This window comes from Anas platyrhynchos, chromosome 7 (genome assembly GCF_047663525.1).
Source record: "Anas platyrhynchos isolate ZD024472 breed Pekin duck chromosome 7, IASCAAS_PekinDuck_T2T, whole genome shotgun sequence".
Lineage (NCBI taxonomy): Eukaryota > Metazoa > Chordata > Aves > Anseriformes > Anatidae > Anas > Anas platyrhynchos.
Window position 1 is genome coordinate 21096403 of NC_092593.1, and position 18949 is coordinate 21115351.

The 18949-nt window shown below is 48.0% G+C and overlaps 1 protein-coding gene across 3 annotated transcripts in view; it reads left to right on the forward strand.

The window, feature by feature from the left end:
* The first annotated feature begins 4414 nt into the window (after positions 1-4414).
* GAD1 (glutamate decarboxylase 1) overlaps positions 4415-18949 on the forward strand; it is a 36383-nt gene continuing 21848 nt past the window's right edge. Inside the window, exons 1-6 of one of the 3 annotated variants that reach the window (XM_027461443.3) lie at positions 4415-5020; positions 6866-6974; positions 8444-8521; positions 12874-13023; positions 14371-14433; positions 18618-18776. In XM_027461443.3, the coding sequence (XP_027317244.2) occupies positions 12954-13023; positions 14371-14433; positions 18618-18776 (292 nt within the window). In that variant the 5' untranslated portion in view covers positions 4415-5020; positions 6866-6974; positions 8444-8521; positions 12874-12953. Of the gene's footprint in view, positions 5021-6865; positions 6975-8443; positions 8522-11335; positions 11608-12873; positions 13024-14370; positions 14434-18617; positions 18777-18949 lie in introns of those variants that run through there. The other 2 variants (XM_072040936.1, XM_027461442.3) reach the window with 2 other exon arrangements.

The following is an 18949-nucleotide window of genomic DNA, read 5'->3' on the forward strand; positions in this document are numbered from 1 at the left end:
GCTTTTACCAGTGCATTACAGAGCTCCATAAATACGTGGTGGATGCCCTCTAGCTAGACTAACATGGAACAAACATCCAATGGCTGACACACTACAGAATAACTTCTGTCAAAATAAAGTTTGTGTTTTCTGAAGCTGGTGAGTCTGAAATTCTGCTAGCATCAATAACTTTATATGCCAGACAATAAGACTTGGCCAGTGTAAAGAAATTCTACAGAGGAAGTCAGTGAAAGTTTTATTTTTTTATCTCAACAGACTCCAATTTAGTTCCTTTTGCTTTCAGGGATTTAAATCTCAATTTCTACTCCCAAGGAAAAAAAAAAATCTAATCAGCAAATTAAGGCCATTGTGGATAGGGTCTTTCTTGGACATTTTTGCTGGATGTATTCCTTTTTCCATTATGCTATTAGGTGTTTCTCATGCCAGCAAGAAAAAAGAAGTGTGGGAATGACTCCTGTGGAAGCATTGTTATATTGGTGATGAACTAAAAACATAAGCCTGGTGCAATGGCAGAGGTAATGTCTTTTATTGGACCAACTTGCATAACTGAGGAAAAGTACACAAATTCCAGACATAGTACTCCTTCGAGTATGTTATCAGAACAGAAAACTTCAAAGCTAAGTATAAGTTAAGATCCTAATATAGTCTGAATTCAATTAGATATCTATTGGACTGTAAGAGGAAAGATGGTACTTCTGAAAAAGAAGAGAGATTAGGTAGGGGAGGGAGGTTGTCTCTTAAGGAAAATACGGAGATTATTCTTTCAGGTAAAATTTTGTAATTACATAGGTTTTTCTCACTTTATGGTTTATGCATGCACATGGTATGGAAAATAATATTAATGCTTTTTCATGTCTTACTGTTTGGGGGTTTCTTTCAGATTTTTAACCTGTTATCTGATTTTCTGTGTTTATTATTCTTATGACATTATTACTCTTAAATGTAATTTGTCTTTTTCCCATCCTAATTCTAGACTTTCATACAAAATTACTAATAATATCAACTGAGAATATTTTTTTTGCATCATAGTCACTTTATCAAAATTATGGTGCTACCTGGGAGCAGAGCTTATAACAATAGGCTTGACACTCTTTAGGTTATGAATGGACCGTTTTGATATGTGTGTATGTAAAATTCTTCATTTGTATAATTGCACTTTCATGAACCATAAATGACAGCCTTATTTCTGTTTTTCTATTTATTTTTGTCATCATATGTATGTTAGTAATATATTATGCTGTTAAATTAGAGTTCTGATCTGTGAACCAGAAAATGCTGAGGCCAAGCAGTTTTTTCTACTTCTTGAAGAAAAGGTGTTGATGAGTAAGTTTGCAAATCACAGCTACACTATTTTATTGTAGAGACATTTTTGCCTTTCACAGATAAATACGGTGAATTATAGTAATAATAGGAACCCAACTTTGTGTTTTAGAAGCCAGTAATTGAGAAAATATTTGTATTAATCTAGATTTTCTAGATTTAAATAGGCTACTTTGGGCTATAAAATGCCAGAGTAAATGTTTTCTAGTTGTTAATTGCAAGTATTCATTTTACAGTACATTAAAGAAGGAAGAAGGAGTCAGAAACCTTCTTATGAATTTGCAAACCATCTCTTAAACTCAGAACAGGTAGAATGGGCTAAGTGAGCTCCCCTTATCTTTGTCAATATAGTGTAAACTACTTTAGTCCATAGCATTGATTTAGACCTTGAACTAATTCGGCTCACCCTGCACTGAAGTGGAAGAGGAGCACTCAAGAAAAATTCCTAGCAGTTAGGCAGGATAATTCCAGCAGCAAATATATAACAATAAGTAAGGGAACTCAGTAGATTCACAAAAAGAAGGCTGATGGTGATCTGAGATGTTACCTGTGATTAAGGTGATTGAATTGTGCTGAAGTGTTAGCCGCGTTTGTCATCAAATGGGTATTAGGCTGAAAGGCGTTAACCTTAAGGGAAGTCCCTCAGAGTTCTGTAATATACTGCAATGAAAAGGAGAGAATTGTAAGATTACTTTAAGACATCTCTGGATACTCCAAAGCATTTTTAGATTTAGATGTGCATTTTCTTCCCTTCCATAGCTTACACTACTTATTCATGATCAGGACTTCCTAGTCCTGTATATTTTAGCATATAAAGACACCTGGCAAAGGGGAAAGGAGGAGAAAGGAGTAGGAATCGTCTCCCATTCTCTTGCTGTTATGTAGCTACAGGAAACAGGAACAACAAAGAAGCTTAAACAGTGGCTTAATTCATCTGAGCATTCCCCTCCACCCCTCAATGAGAGATATTCTGGTGACCAGCTGTGTAGATTTTAGAGCTATATTGAGCCTATTCCAAGAGTGAAGTGGTCACAGCACATTTCAGGATACAAGCTGACTTCATAGTTTTAACTCTGCAGTCTGACACACAATCATTGCAGAGCTTTCTTCATTTGCTAGAAAGGATTAATCAGTATTTAATGATTTAATTGAAAATAGGTGAAACTAATTGTCTTACTTGCTTCCTTTTAACTTCTTTAATACAAAATATAGTACAACAAAGAATAAATTTATGTATTTTTATAGCAGAAGGATAATTGGAACCTGCAAATATCCCCATTTGTGAAGATGATGAAGAAAAAAGCGATGAAAGCGGAAACAGCAACACCAAGAGTATTAGCTATTCAAATAGTAGTAATGAAAAAGGAGAAGAAAGTTGTTATTCTGAAGAAAATTTGTTGGAAAATCCTATAGTATTTCTGAAGATGATTCTGTGATTCTCCAACAGGCATGTTAAATTACACTGTTTAATAATATTTTTCTTCTGAATTTCAATAGTCTTTAACATTAATATCAGACCTTGGAATTTTTGTTGTCCTTGTGTTACTTTCAAACTTATACCTGCAAAAATAACCTTGTTCTCTAACTTGATGACACATGCATACTTGACGTATGCAGAAGTAACTGGTAAAATATTTTCTCCCTGGAGCAGCAAGTCACATGGAAACTGTGGTTTAGACTGTCAGTTGAGCAAAACATAGTATTTTAGGAGTATTACATTTGCTACATTCCACTTGAATGGGTGAAAATAAATCTTCCAGTATGATTTTGTGAAACTCTTTATTCTGGAAAATGACAACAAAGTTTTGAGTGACAGAAATGCCACCTTAAAATAAAAACACAGCTTGCTGAAAATTGGTTGTATAGCTTTGACATTAATGAAACAGCTGTTAGTATTTCAACTGAAAAGCTTTACCTGAGGTTTTTGTCCTGTCCAAATTTAGAGAGAAACTCTATAGCACTGTTGAATAAATGCTAGTTGTAAAATTGATCAGAAAATCTGTGTAACTCATAAGATTGTGACTTGTATCCCTTCAGTATTATTTTTTTGTTAATGTTTAAAAATGTATAGACTGAGACGACATACTCTATGGCTGAAGGGTGTCACTGTGATGTAAAATATTCATATTCAACTGTGGAAGTTTGAATTCACATTCCTGGTGGGTTTGGTCTGCATAAAGAAATTACAGGACCGAGCTTCTGGAGTAAATTTACCACAGATATTCAGCTGTTTCTCTGGACACAACTAAGCTGTATAAAGAACAAAAGTTTGGTTTGTAGAAGTGGACAAGAGATAAGTAAGCCATCTGCTTTCCAGGGAAAAGTAGAGCACCTCTTTTCTCACATAAATGGAAAGGAATGAAAATGATCAAGCCCTCTAAGGCTGTGATTCCTGAATTGTTAGTTTTAGAGTCTGCGTTACTCAGCTCCTATTGCTTGTTTTTTTAATTTGGAGATTTTTCTAAGAAAGAACCACTTGCTCAAGTCTTAAATGAATTCATATCCACACTTTTAAAATGGACAGGGAAAACTCATAGACTGGGGATTGTTCCTCCTACTTTATCAATGTGCTGATTTTTCTGGACTGGCATTAAAACTTTAAAATGATTCAGATATACTCTTGAAAGGCAAATTCCCTTTTTAATAGAGTATCTCAAGAATAGATCGGATATATAAACTCAAGATGGTTTACATTTTGTGCTAATATCTTCTGCCATTTTTAATGCAGATGTCTATGTGGGATGTCTGCCATATGTATTACCTCAAATCAGTTGGTGTCCACATGGTGAAGACTAAGTGAACCATGTTACAATGTTGAAAGAAACAGATAATAAGCTAAGTGTTTTTAAAAGTCCAAATATAAATTGACTGGCATGCCTATAAAAAGGTACATATCTAACTGCACAGATAAAGCGAGAGATTTGCACTAAAATTATGAAAATATTTTGATTTAAGCCATGCTACTGCAGGTAAGGCTTGTAGCCAATTCTTACTGTATTTAAAGTTTATTTTTTTTAAATAGTAAGAATTTTATTGTATAAAATCCCAAGTTATATGGGGATGGAGAATTGGATTGAGTGTAATCACATTCAGTAAAGTCAACTAATGAAAACCAAACATAGCTAACATGCTGTTCTGGGGTAGGCAGAAGAAAAGATACAGTAAACATATTTTATTAAAGACATGAGTACATTAAAGTTTAGTATTGCTTTTCACTACAGAAATTCTAAGGCCTGATATTGATGTTTGAAACTACATAGTAGCCACTTCATGCTGTAACTTTAAGGGTGTTACTTCCTTTTAAACTGGTGTGAGAAAAGCCAATATTTACCTATGATGTATCTAAATGTTACTGAATAATTCTTAGTCTTTTTTTTTTTCATATGAGAAACAAATACTCAGGTAATAGTGAAATGATCTAAGTTTATAAGTCTTGGAGAAATAATTGGTTTATGTTGGTTATGCTTAGATAGATGTGCCTATATACAAAAACTTTTTTTTAGTTGCCCTTAGCTTCTGTAGTATCTGTCTTGTGTTATTTTTCTTTCAATAATTCCTGCTGCAAATCCACATGGGTAAAGAAGACAGATTTATCAAATGCTTATGTCTGTTACAGGACTTGGCTTTGTAGTGTCTCTTTCTTTGTTAAATACAAGCATGTCCCAGCAGCATAGAGGACATGAAACCCCAGGTCTTCCAGGTAACTTTTGTTCTTTAAGAGATCTTCCTGTGTTGTAGAGATGCCTTTGTAATTCACCAGTACTTCTTGATACACTGGTACATGGAGATGCTGTCTATGTATCTTGTTGGCTTCTGAAGATCAGTCCTGTCATCTGTCTCTTCACCGGCACATTCTTGTTCTTCATGCTTTCTCTAGAGAATTACTACAAAGAAAAAGAGAAGGATAACTGGTTTTTTTTTTCCCTAATTACTTTTAAAACATCTGTCATCTGCTTTCACAGTCCCATACTCAATAAAAAAAAATAAATAAATGTATCAAAGTACTCAGAAGGTGGCATGTTGGGAATAAGGAGTGACTCAAGTGTTCTGAAGTTTGAATCCTTGCCATAGCTATGTTACCGTTACCTTTAGACAGCGTTCATAAATTAGACCAGGAAAAGCTTGCATACTGTTACTGTGGAATTGGACAGAAAAGTGTGAGCAAAGACAAATGGAGTAATACACAAGTTTTGCTGAAACCTATATTGTCTGGTTAATCAAAATTAGAAACCTGTTAGGAGGATCAGCTTGGTGACTCAGAAAATGATAGAGATAATTTTGAGTAGTTAGAAATGCATGTGACTGCAGAGCATAGGAAGAGGATTATTGCCCCTCTCAGGTGAAAGGCCTCAAAAGCTTTTCAGAGCTGTTTGGAAAGCAGACATTTTAGCCAGTTTATCTTTACCTACATTTTAAAGGAAATTAAGTATTTTTTTTATATCTAATTTATCATGTCTAATAACAGAAGTTATATTTAAAACTGTAAAATACAAAGCTAATTTTCACTGTCTGATGAAGGTGGCTTTTTTGTAAACCTTGTTAGTAAATATGTGCTTCTTGATCTTTTGAGTGGTGGAAATTTGTCAAATAATTTCTAAAAGGGCTTGGTATCTTTTGTGTTGTTTGGTTTGTTTTTGGCTTAAAATTGGTATTTTGGAGCTCTGGCTGTTAACCAACAAACACTTAAGTAGCAAGTTAATATGTAGAGCTTCTGCTTGAGCAAGAATTTCTTGAAGCTCTTGGTAGTTATCCTTCATTTGCCTAGATTCCATGCTGTGTGTATTTTGAGGAAGAGACTATCTCTTTAAAGAAAATACAGTATTTTTTAATGCGTGTACCAATTTTTCTTACTGCAGATTGCAAACAGTTGCAGGACTTTACATAGCTTGCCTTTGGCAAGCCATGGATATGTTAATATCTGAAGTAATTGAGGGCTAATTTACAACCATACACAAGCCAAATTAGATGTCCATGTCAAATATTGGAGAAGAAAATTCCGGACTATCCTATAAAGTTATGTGTTGATCATTTTGCAGTCAGCAGATTGCTTAAGCCTTTGGACAGAATTTTCTGTGAAGGAAGCGGTCAGTGAAACTACATCCAAGTTCAAGCTTTTCTGTATGGTATGAAAAGCATGAGCTTGGATATCTGTCATGTCTTTCAGAATTTTTGCTAGATCACTTTAAGTTTATTTAGTCTGGACTTCTGCTTAAAGAGATGAGTAGTCTCTGAAAAGAAAAGATGGCTGGTAAATGAAAGTTGAGGTTGTTGGTGTTCTCTCACTGGGGTCAGAAAGTAATGAAGGTAGCCTTGTTATCTGTCCTGTAGAGAATGTGGCCATCAGGAATACCAGAGCACTATCCATTGTCCTCCCTTGAACCCCTTCCCAGACATTTCCTTTAAATCCTTGCAACGTTAAGTTTCCTGTAAGATTATAAAGAGGTTGTGCTCAATTCATGGTTCAGGGCAGTGCTGCTCTTTATCTGATGTGCACAGGCTTTAAAATAACTTTAAGATATTGAAGCAAAGTTGTCTCTTGTTCTAGTGCTGAGTGGCTAACGCCCACCCTGATGACTGCAGCTCTGCTCATTCCTGTGATCGTCTCCTTTTAGTGCAGCTATCAAAATGCCAGCAAAGGGAATCAAGAACATTTGGTAAATGAATGTTTACCTAGAAGTTTTGAAGGGTCAAAGTAGAGGACAGGAATTTATTACATGAATAGATCTGAATATGTGTCTGGAACATGCAACATTAATCTGAAGATCTGTTTGAGAGCCAGTGACTTCAGTTAGAATCACATGTCTCTCAATCTGGGAGAAGAGGTATTTTACCTAAAGTCAGTCCTCAGTTCTCTCATAAAATCTTCCAAACTAAATACTGAAAAGAAAGTAACATCAGTAACAGCTGATGGCTTTGCTTAAAACTTATGCACTCCTTCAGTCCTCAAAATTGGATGCATCTGTTTATTGTGAGAATGCAAAAAAATTAAAGCCCCTCAAGACAGGAAATATGAACTGCTCATTCAAATAGGAAAAAAAATTCTTACCTGCATGTCCTTTTTCTCTGGTGGACAAAGTACCTGTTCATATTGTCCTATTTCTACATTGCCTTTGTATGCTTTGTTTGCACCTTAAGTAATACCCAAGTATTACTTAGATATCATGTTTCTTCTTAAAACACTTTCATTTCAACAGGGTGTATTGAACCTTCATTTCTGGAAATAAAATATTTCTATTTCTGAATTGTAGCTAAAAAGATAGCAGAAGGATCAGGCTTTTTAAGTATGATGCTACAAAATGCCTACTATTTCACAAGTACCAGTGACTCTTTAGAGTGTGCTACCAAATTCATCAAGCCAAAACCTGACTTCACCACAAGGAAAAGAAAATAAAGGGAAAAAAAAAAAGGGGGGGGGGGGGGGGGGGGCAAATGCACAACTATAATGGTATATAAATATATGAAAATTTTTGAGAGTTAGGAAAGTCCATACATGAGAGTGAGTTTTGGCTTGAGAAGCCTTTACTTAGAAAGAAAGAAAGAAAGAAAAGTCCATGTTTCCTGTTTCCTAAAGATTCTTTATGAAATATTCTTAATTTAAATAAATTATGTATTAAAAGATCCCAGAGTCCAGTTCTACAAATACATTCTGAGCCAAACTGCATTATCTTCTGCAGCAGCATTACTGAAATTACTGAATGTTCTAATTGTAAACTGATGCCCTCCAATGGGATAAAAAGATACAGCTCAGTGAGGCATGTAACAATTACAACAACATATCGCTAGGAGAGAATCCGAGCATTAGCTGTCTTGTCTCTACAGGGTTAATGTCACAGACTGGAATTAAATTTTATTTTAAACACAGGATAAACAGTTGTAAATCCTAAATCTCATAGAGAGTAGACTTACTGGGTATACTGTTGTCACTATTTTTTTGTGCTATAATCACAGTTCCACAATTTAATTCTTTTGATCCATACAGATAAATAAAACTCTGTTATATATTTTGTTCTGGTTTGGAGGTAGGAATGTTCTTTACCTCTATGTTTGCTTGGGGATATTGAGAGTGGGGATTTGCTGCTGCTGTTGGTTCAGGATATGGGTTAAACTTTGGGATGTTTTTCAGATGAAGCAGATCAAAACGGACAGCAACACGTGCCAGCATGGATCAGGAAGGGGACATCCTGCAGCAAGAAGCCACAAAGTATGTAAAACAATGTGCTTCAGATTAGATTTCACCAAGTGCCCTTCATCACAGCAGTGCTGAGTGTTCTAGCTGGCAGCTCATCTTGAGCTGTCTTTGAAATTTGGGTGATGGACATGATCCTTACATTTGGGACAGCTGGATACATCAGCATCTGATCAATCTCAAAACCCAAAGCAAACCTCTCTCTTAACTTCAGTGAATTTTTATCAGGTGCCATAAACCAGATAGCAGAAGTTATCTTTAGAATAGAGTTCTTCACCTGATTTCCATTTGTAGAATTCTTTGGCTAGGGACAAGTAATTAGACCAATAGTTTGTTAAATTTCCTTGGCATGTTCACTCTTTGGCTACAGACATGCAATAATTTGTATCTGTATTTTTAGCAGTGCAGGTGCAGGCCAGGAAAATTCTGAAATACTTAGTTTTCCAATTTTTCTTTTGTTAAGATTTAAGGAAATTTGCTATTTAAATTATTCCAGTTTATCAAAGATACAGGTAAATGAGATGCGACTGTTTACCAGAAATGGTGGGGAAAGGAAAAAGATACCTGATGCAATTAATTAATGTTTTGTAATAACGGCCTTGATTATACATTATTATAAATGTGTGGTTAAAAAAAAAAAATCAGAAACATCACAGATATTCAGTTGCATTCTGTTGTATACAGTTTTAAGAAAGGAGCATGCCTGGTCCCTACAAGCTAACATAGTCACAATCCAAACAAAATATCAAAAGGCGACAGAAAGAGAATGTTCATGGAGGAAAACCAACAATCACAATGATTGCCAAAAAGCCAATTTACTCTCCTCCTTTCACATAAATTCATATATAATAGGAATGTAGTTCTGAATATGAAGGAGGAAAAAAAAAAAAAAAATATGGCACACGGCCTTTCTGCTATTTGCTTTTCCATTGGCATGTAGTTACACTGAGAACACCTCACACTGTAGGCAGGAGGCTTTCCTATCTCGAAATACGTGCTACACTATGGAATGGTGTGTGCAGCTCCTAGCACAATGCCTCTTCAAGCCCACAGGCTGTAATAACAACGGTTATTCCCCTGCTCGGTACTCAGCTTTGTAAGCACACCCACATTTATAAGCACTGTATAGTCAGTGACTGGTCTCTGTCGCTGGAGCCCTGCATCACTTCTGCTCCTGTGCCCCCGCAGGGTACTCAGCCCCCGTGTTGTGGCACGGCCGGGTAGGGAGCTGGAAGCGGTCTGGTTGGTTGAGTGTGATCTGAGCGGGGCGCTGGCAGCAGCCTTCAGCCACTTGCACGCTGCTGATGGTTCGGGTCGGGGCTTCCCTGCGCCTTCCCCAACCTGGGTGGCTGGCTGGGTTCACAGCCCCGAGCCCCCGGGGCTCTCATCCTCGCAGGGCAGGCGGGGAGCCCTCCGGGAGCCGGCCCGCGGGGGCCCTGGGGCGGCAGCCTCGGGAAGGCAGCGGCGGGGCCGGGCTGAGCGAAGGCTCCGGGCTCCGCGGCCGGGCCGCTGCCGAGGCGGGGTTTGGGGGAAGGACCGAGCGCTTCCCTGCTCCGCGGGAGGCGTGGGCTGCCGCCTGCCCGCCGCTGCCGCCCGGGGAAGCGGCCGTGCGGCGGGGCTGCCTTGAGGAGCAGCACCACCTAGCGGGGGCGGCCGCCTCGCCTGCCGCAGCTCTGCCGCCCGGGCCGGGCCGGGCCGTGCCGTGCGGCGCCGCCCGCTGTCCGTGGTGCTGAGCCCAGCGGCCCCGCGGGAGCTGCGGGCACCGGCGGCTGCCCCGGGCCGCGGATGTGCGCGGGGCGGGGGGAGCCGGCGGGGCGCCGTGAGCCGTGGCTCCGGACGGCTTCCGTGAGCTGCCGGTGGCTGTTTGCACGGCGATCCGGCCACGCTTCCTAGCCATGGCTGTGGTCACTTACAAAGCCGATTTGCCACAATTGCGTTCTCGTTTCTCCTGCTCCGCGCCGAGCGAACGTTTTGCCAGATTGGTTGAAAACGATGAAACCTTTGAAAACGAATACCTGGCACAGATGGCAGCAGGACATGGCAGCTAGGGCCGGCGAACTTTACAGCTGTGTTTGCAAGCTGCCTTTCGTGCTCCCGGTGCTTTTGCTCCGTGTCCAGTTCCTAGACAGTGGGGCTGCTCGGCGAAGCAGTCGTCTCGCCTACTTCACGCCCTCAGTCGGTCGGGCTCCTTTCCAAAAAGACCTTGAAGTTTTCCCCTCGAGTCCTTCAAGAAGGACACGTCCCTGCTGCTCGCCCAGCACCCCCAGCACAGGCTGAAGGACCCCATCGGGCTGCTCTCCCCCCAACGTCCCTCTCCGTGGCACAGGCTGGGTTTAGGCACCTAAACCCGGGGGCCGGGCTGCCAGAGGAATGCTGCCTGAACGAGTCGCGTTTTAGCAAAAGGGGCTGGGGTATAAAGCCGTAAGGTAGCGGCAACGCCGAGGGGAGGTCACAGAGATCCAGGTGTTCCCCTGCGGCCGGGAAGACGAGGGAGCGGCGGTGCCTGGGCCTCTGCCACCCTCTGGCGGGGACCCGCGCCGAGGGCGCTGCCGCCGCTGGGGACGGCGGAGCGGGGCGGGGGGCGCGGGGCTGCGCTCGGCACGGCCCCCCCGGGAGCTCAGCCGGGTCGCCTCTGCCTTCGCGCAGGTGGCCTCGGGGCGAGGCGGTGCTATCGAGGGAAAGCCGCCGGTGCCGCCTGCCCGAGGCACAAACCCCGCGTGGGGTCGAAGGCCGAGGGCAGCTCCGGAGCCGCGGGGCGAAGCGGGCGGCGGCAGCAGCCGGGCCGGGGGCCGCCCCTCCAGTCCCCGCCCCGGCCCGCCGCTCCCAGCCCCGTGCACGGCTCGGCACGGCGCGGAGGGGGTGGGTGGCGGCAGCCCTGTGACTCATGCCTGCGTCGAAGCAGATCAAGCGGCGATTCACGCTTTTAAAAAAGCAAATCCGAGCACTTCTGGAAAAAAAGGTCATCTCGCATTAAATTCCGCGGCGCGATTGGTATTCCGACGTCGTTTCTGGCGGAGTTTATAAGCGGCGAGTCGCTCCCAGGCTGGAGTCGCCCTGCCTGCTTGGACGCCGGCAGCCAGAGCGCTCCGCTCGCCCCCTCGGTAAGTCTTGATGCGCACCCCATTTTCCAAACCTTCGGGAGAGTCTTTCAGGATCTGGAGCTTTTTTACAATTCTTCCTTTTTATTTTTATTTTTTTTTCCCTAAAATCGGTTTTGGTCGCTGTCGTACCTATAGAGGGATAACGGGTGTTTTGAGACAGCCAGCGTCTTAGACATTGCGTTAACCTGTTACTTCGCTCCCAGGCATTGTCTAGCGAATCTCTTCTGCTTTATGGTTGTTTTCTTTTTCATCCGAAAAAAAAAAAAAAAAAGCGAAATACTTGTTTACCATTGAAACCATCGATCCGTTGCGTTTACACGCGGGCGTGAAGGCGCCCAACAATGGAAACGAATCGCTAGCTACCGACGTGCGAAAGCAGCTAACAAAGAAAGCGCTCGTTCGTTGCCGCGACCTTCATTTTCTTGACAAGGGGAACGAAATAAATCGCAGGTAGTCATGGGGACGAGGGGACGAGCCCGGCACTGCCCCGCCGGTGAGCGGGTGATGGAGGTGCCGTGCCCGCCCGCGGGGGCCGGGGACCGGGGGCCGGTGCCGGTGCCGCGCCTCCCCCGGCCCCGCCGCCCCCCGCCGTCGGCGCCCTTAGCGCCAGGGCTCGCTCCGGAGAGCGCCGGCTTGCTCTGGAGCACGTCCTGCCCCTGATTTGCTGAAACACGCGTGTGCCGACACATGTGTGCGTGATGCGTGCCGCCGGACTCGGGAGAAATGCACCTTTGTTTTGGCGGGGGGGCTCTGTGGGTCTGCTCCGAGCGCTGAGCCTGCCGTGCGTTTCGGGGATGGGCTGGAAACGCATAGAAACGGGCTCCGTGTGGGACCGGAGGGCATCTGGGCTGGGAATTTCGAAGCCCGCACTGCACGTTGGCTTGCATTTGACGCGAGCCACATAATCGCCCTGCTCAGCGGCCACCGATATAATTGCGATAGACTTCATGGTCTGCTAAATCCGTCATTCAGGCAAGGGGGGCAGCGCCTCGGCATTCAGCGAAGGGACGGGTTTGTTCTTCAGCCTGTCGAGGCATTTTCCCGGCGCGACGCTTAGCGCCTCGGCCCCGCAGCGGTCGGCTGAGCTCCCTGCTGCCCCTCCTGCCCCCCGGGAACCCCTCCTGCCCCCGGCAGCCCGTCCCGCCGCCTGCCCGGGACCTGCGCTGCCCGGCGGAGGCTGCAGCCTCCTGTCTGCCGGCATCCACAGGACTCCGGCGCGGTCCTCCAGGAGAGCAGGCTACTAAAAGCGCCTTTTCTTCCTTCCAGTAAATTCCTTGCTGCCCACCCGCGCTCGGAGGAATAGCGAAGGAAACCCGAGCTCCAGGGATCGGGGCTTTTCTGAAAGGATGGCTTCCTCCGCTCCCTCGTCCTCCAACGACGCTCCGGACCCCACCCCGACTAATTTACGACCCACAAGTAGGTTTTAATCTTTTCCTCGTTTAAAGCATTTTGGAGGCTTCCTCCACCTAGGCTCGGGAAGACCAGATTCGAAACGAAACGGTGAATCTGTGAAGCCCCGTTCTGCGCCGCTGAGCGAGGTGCGGAAAGTGCTCCACACAAAGAAAGCAGCCGCGGGTGGCAGCGGGAGGGGGCCGTGCGGGGAAGACGCCGGGAGGGAGAGCCCACCGCAGCAGCCAGCGCTGCCTTTCTCTTCCAGCCGCATTTGACGGATTTAGACAATAAACTGAATTGTCAAAAAAAAAAAAAAATCGGGATGTTGTAAAGGGAGCGGGGAAAATGAATCAGATAAAGGGCGAAGTTACACCAATGGCTCGAAGCGGGCTCTTCCCCCTCCCTTACGTTTTATAAATGCTAATGCTACAGCTTCCTTTCAGCCCACGCTGAAGCCTGTAATCAAGCGAAATTTGGATGCTAATTGTAGCTTTTCAAAGCCTTGTGTTCCTAATTGCTCTGAATTCGCCTTGAGTTATTGAGGTGTGAGTGGGAAGCAGAGGCTGCTGCAGGTGGATAGAGAATCAGTTTACAGCCCTGCCGGGCAATTCCGGCTGTCGCCTACCAAAAATAAAAAAATAAATGGGGAGGCTCCGTGCTATAAAGCATGCGAGACAAAGCGGGGGCAACGGTTAAGAGACGAAAGGTTGTCAGGCAAGGCGGGGAATAGCTTTTACCCCGAAAGGGCTGCCAGGCACAACTCCGCTGCCATCTCCCTGCGGCCGGGGAAGAGCTGGGCTTTCTCCCCGCCGGGGGACGGGCACAGCGCCGGGCTGGGGGCTGAGCCGCCCCCTCACGGCCGAGGCTCCCCGGGCCCCCAGCCGCCGCCCCCCCGCCCAGGTGAGCCCAGCCCCAGCCCGTCGCCCTCCCTCCCCAGGACCCACCACTCCCCCCGGCGCCGCCACCGCCGCCGTGCCCCCCGCGAGGAGGGGGCGGCCCCCCGGTGCCGTGCCCCCGGGGCTGGGGGGCCGGCAGCGTCTCCCATCACGGCTGCCCGCGGCCCGTCAGTCCGGCCGGGGCTCAGTGAGGCACGTCCCATCAGCCAGTCAAATACTATTTTTCACCCAATTAATTCCTGAACTCGGCTGTGACCCCATTTCACGCCACTTTATTTTAAGCCGCCGCTTCCCTGGAGCCCCGCCAACGCGTTCCGGGACGCCCCGCTCCCGGCAGCGCTCCCCCGGCGCCCCGTCGGGCCGGGCACAGGGCGCCCCCCGAGGGGGGTGCGGGGAAAGCGCAGGGGCCGGGCTGCCCCGGCTGGTGCCGCCGGGGTCTCGCCGCCTCAGGGAACTCCTCTGCCCTCTCTTGCAGCCTACGACTCGTGGTGTGGCGTGGCGCACGGGTGCACCAGGAAGATCGGGCTGAAGATATGCGGTAAGTCCGCCCGACCTCCCGGCCCCGACCCCGCCCCGGGCGGCGGCCTCGGGCTCCCCCTGTCGGGCACGGAGCCTCCCCTTCCCTTCCCTCCCCTCCGCTCCGCTCCCCTCCGCGCCCCGGTTCCGCCACCCTCCCGTGCGTTTGCTTCGGCCCCGGCATTTTCCGCCGCCCCTCCTGCGATTGCCGGGGGTGCGAAGGCGCGGGGGGAGCGCCGGGCGGCCGGCGGGGGGAACCCACGGGGGTTTGGCCGCCTCGCCGCCTGAAATTTTTCAGCCTTATCGGAGTAGAAAATACGGATCTCCTGGGGGAAAAAGATTAACGAGAGCCTTATTAAAGAGCAATTCGTCAGCTTGCTGCGCTGGTAAGATAGTGCTGGCAGCCAGTCAGCGCGCAGGCACATGAGATGCAGGAAGGGAAACAAATGCACAATCAGATCACAACGTTATAGCAAGAGATTCATTTGCAGATAACAAGCTGTCTTCCTTCTCCAGATTTCTCAGTAGCGCCTTCGTTTTCGTGAACAAACAGTCAAATTTTCATTTGCTGATGACGAGAATCGTTCAGCTTAGCCTGTGCCCCTTATGAATAGAAATTATTTCCGATTTCCCCCAGCTGCCTCTTTTGGGAGGGGGCGGGGGATTATTTCCTGGGAGAAATGGGCTTTTTTTCAAAGCCAAGACATGTCTGAGCCCCTTGCCCTACTCTTCCGAGTCGAAGCTAAATGTTTTGCTACGAGGAAGTTTGGACAGAAAACGAATCAGGGTGCAAGTGTTTAACCCAGTATCTATTAGAGATCTCGTTGGAACCCGCAGGCGGCATTAACGAGTAGTCGCTTAGTTCTATAAATAGCCCCTGATCCGCGTGTAATGGACCGTTTCCCTACCAGTCCCTTCAGTGGCTGGAGCGATGGGCTTTTTCATCATCATTTTAATTTAGCCCGGCAAGCAGAACTGATAAAGTAACGCACCGTTAGGCTCGTTCCATGTTGCTAGACTACCGGGGTTACAGGGGGACATCGCAGCTTCCCTCAATTTAGGCGTCAGATCAAACACACTGAAAATGAAATATCCCACCATTTTGGATTTGAGAGCGGCGAAAGAGAGTGTAGCAGTGCCTTTGTGAAGGGAAATCAAAGCAAGCAAGGATGATGTTGTGGTTTTGTTTTTATTTTGCTCGTTTTTAGCTTGCCTTTTCTGGCTTTTTTTTTTTTTTTTTTTTTTTTTTTTCTGTTTGACACGGAAAACATACCGTGGCTAATAACGGTGGTTCGGAATCATCGAGTTCGATCACGACTGATATGAGCCCTCACACTGGGATCTAACACCTTCACGGAACAGAAAGGGAAGGCTGCCTTTGGTAAATATACGGAGTGAAGCACTGAGGATGCCAAATATCCTAATTACGCGTGCTAAACCAGCTAACGTTCGACTATTAGAGCTGATTATCGCCTTGTCCTTACCTTTCACAAGACATTATTCTGGACCCTAAGCATTGTGCCGCTACAAAGCTGTAGAAAACTAAGATTTGTTCTTTCTGTGTATCACACCGAAATCGATTCATTTTCAACGCGAACTTGAAATAAGGGTTCAGCTCAAAGAGAGCGCAGGTCTTGAACAATGGGTCTGTCCTTCCACCCGTTTCCTATATTGTATTTGACATTTTCAGTAATTACGCACCCGAGATTTATGTGTCATTTCTTTTCAAACCACTGACCGATTTAAGGACGAACTCCGTTCCTTTCTGTTTGAAAGCCACCGCCTGAAAAGAGCCCTGCGGCTGCCACACCCCCAGCCCCGTCACCGCACGCATCAGCTTCGAAAAGATAACACGTTTTGAAGAGGTCTCGGCGGAGTGAAGAGGTCTCAGCGTGCAAAGCACGGGAAGATTGCCCCCCGTGCCCGGAGATGCCGGCTGCACCTCTCTCTCCCACCCCGGCCACTAACACCGCCGCTGGCACTGATTCCGCTACCGCCTGCTGCCGTCGGTGGAGGCACTCGACGTGGCAGAACTGCTCCGGATAAGGCGAACGGCTGAGTTCTCGGCAGCCCGCCGCGGCTCCCCCGCAGGCAGGTGGGCTTTCAGCAGCAGCCCCGCGTGGTGGAGGCTCAGCCCGTAGCCACAGCCCGTGGGATCGCCGCCGAGCCCCTCGCACGCTGCCTCCTGCCCAGCCTCTCTGTGAAACCACGCAGGAATTGTAGGCACTACGGGGATCGAGGGGCTCCTTCGCCAGGTCGGTCCCTGCCTTCAAAAACTCGATCCCTCTTGATGCTCGTCCATGCAAATACCTCCCAGCGGGGCACCTGCGGCATGCAGCTGGGGAGCGCCGCGCTCTCCCTTGCTGCGGGAGAGGCAACCCTGCCGTACGGCGTGCGCCGCTGCCTGCTGGGTCTCTTCTACAGCGGTCTCTTTTTTGGTTTGTTCGTTTCTTTTCGCGCTGGGTACGGATGGCACCTCTTTCGGCACCTCCGCCCTCCGAGCGGCCCCTGCGGAGCTGCCCCTGCCGCCCGCCCCGACCTCTGCGGGGCCTGCCGAGCACCTCGCTCCCGTCGCTGCTCTGCCGCCGAGCGTCGCCGCCTGGAGCCCTGCGGAAAGAAGAGTGGCCAAACTAAGCACAACGAAGCCGCGGGACCTGGGGTGCAGGCGGTCGCTCCGCAATTCAGTCCAGTCCAGATCGCACCTAATTCGGTGTCAGCTGCGCCGCCCGTTGAGCAGGCGAACACCACTTGCAGGTGCAGGAGCCCGCGGTCCGCTGCAGGGGCGGTTGAAAGCAGTAACAAAACTGCACACGAATAAAGCTCCTCGGTCGCGGACTCCTAATTTCTGCAAGAAGAGAGATTCTCTGAAGTAGCTTGTCTCACATAGCTCACGTCCCTCAAAGCATCGTAGAAGGAAGCTGATGAGCGAAGCATGAATATGAAGAGACAAAACGACAAAAGTGCGCCGGGCACAGCCACGAGAGGGGGCTGCGCTCTGGGGCTCCCTTCTCGGGGGCTGCCCCGAGCCTGTCGGGCCGGCCCAGCGGCTGGGGGCGCTCCTTTGTCCCCGCACCGCGCTGCGGGGGCCCGGCCGGGCCGGGGGAGCCATCGGGGCTGCGAGGAGCCCGGGGCATGCGGCCGGCGAGGAGCGGCGTCGGGGGACGCGGAAGGACGAAGTGCCAGCCCTGGCTGGCCTCGCTCCAGCGTCTTCCTCTCTAGCGGGCGTCCCCAGCCGCGAAGAGACCTGGTTTCAGGCACTACTCGTTCGAAGCGAAACAGATCGAGCAAACCTCCGGGGAGCGCGGTGCCCCTCCGAGCGGTGCGGTGTCACCGCCTGCCCCCAACCTGGGCGCGCTCGGCACAGCCGGGGAGGTCCCAAAGCCGCTGCCTTCGCTGCTGAGGGAGAGGCCGGCACAGTGTCCGTTTTAGCGGGCATGGATTTCGCGGGACAGATCCCGAGAAGCCGGTGGCACAGCTCCGCCCGGTTGCAGCCGGCTGGCCCTCCGTGGCTCCCGGGCCGGTGGCTCCGTCCCCGCTGTCACGCCGGCCGGTGGCGGCGGCCCCGGGCGCCCGAGCTGCGTGTCCGGAGAGAGCAGGGACCCCGGGGAGGATTGGGGTCGGTGTTGAAGCGCTTTCTCGGGCGGAAAATCCTCATGGTGTGGACACGTGCCGGTGCGGACATCATTCCCACTGGCACCGGGGAGGGGGCTTGGTGAGTGCTACCCGTGTCCCTAAGCCCTGGCGGGGAATGCTCCAGGACGGCTGCTCGCTCTCGTGTCTTTTGTGCGTGAGAGCACCGCGAGGAGAAGCAAAAGTGGCCCTGATTTTAATCATACATCATTGCCCCTGTCTGCTGGGTCCATAAACTTCGCCTGCAGGCTGAAATAGCATTGACTCATCCTGAACTCTCTTCCAGTGGCTGGCTACTGAAGTGGAATCTGTCTGATCGACTTAATAAGAATGTACCACTGCACTAAATGACAAAAATTTGTTTTTTGCATGGCTGGGTTTTTGCAGTTGATGGCGTTTTGAGCTCTCCCTCCTGGAGGCAAATAAACCCCATAAATACTCTTATTCCTGACCTCATTAGTCAGATCCAGAGCGAACACAGCTTCGAACTGGTGTCTAGAGAGCTGCTTTAGATATTTCTAAACATGTTGGGAAGTGAGAAAACTCTGACCTGTGCACCTTGCAATAACAATGTAGGGTTCCTGCAAAGGACCAACAGTCTGGAAGACAAGGGCCGGATCGTGAGCTCCCTGAAGGAAAGGCGGTCCTCCAAGAGCCTGCTGGCGTGTGAGAACAGCGAGAAGGAGTCCAGGTTCCGGCGCACCGAGACAGACTTCTCCAATTTGTATGCCAGAGGTAAACGCTCTTTGCAGCTTCTGCGTGCTCCAGCCCGGTCACGTCCCCTAGCAGTCTGCCCTCGCCTCCCCTGCAAGTGCAGCCGCCTTCAGACCGTGCTTTTGCTTGGCTGCTTTTGAGGGGAGCTGTGAGCGTGTTTGCTGAGGGCCGCACTGGCGATGTTTAAAAGTTTC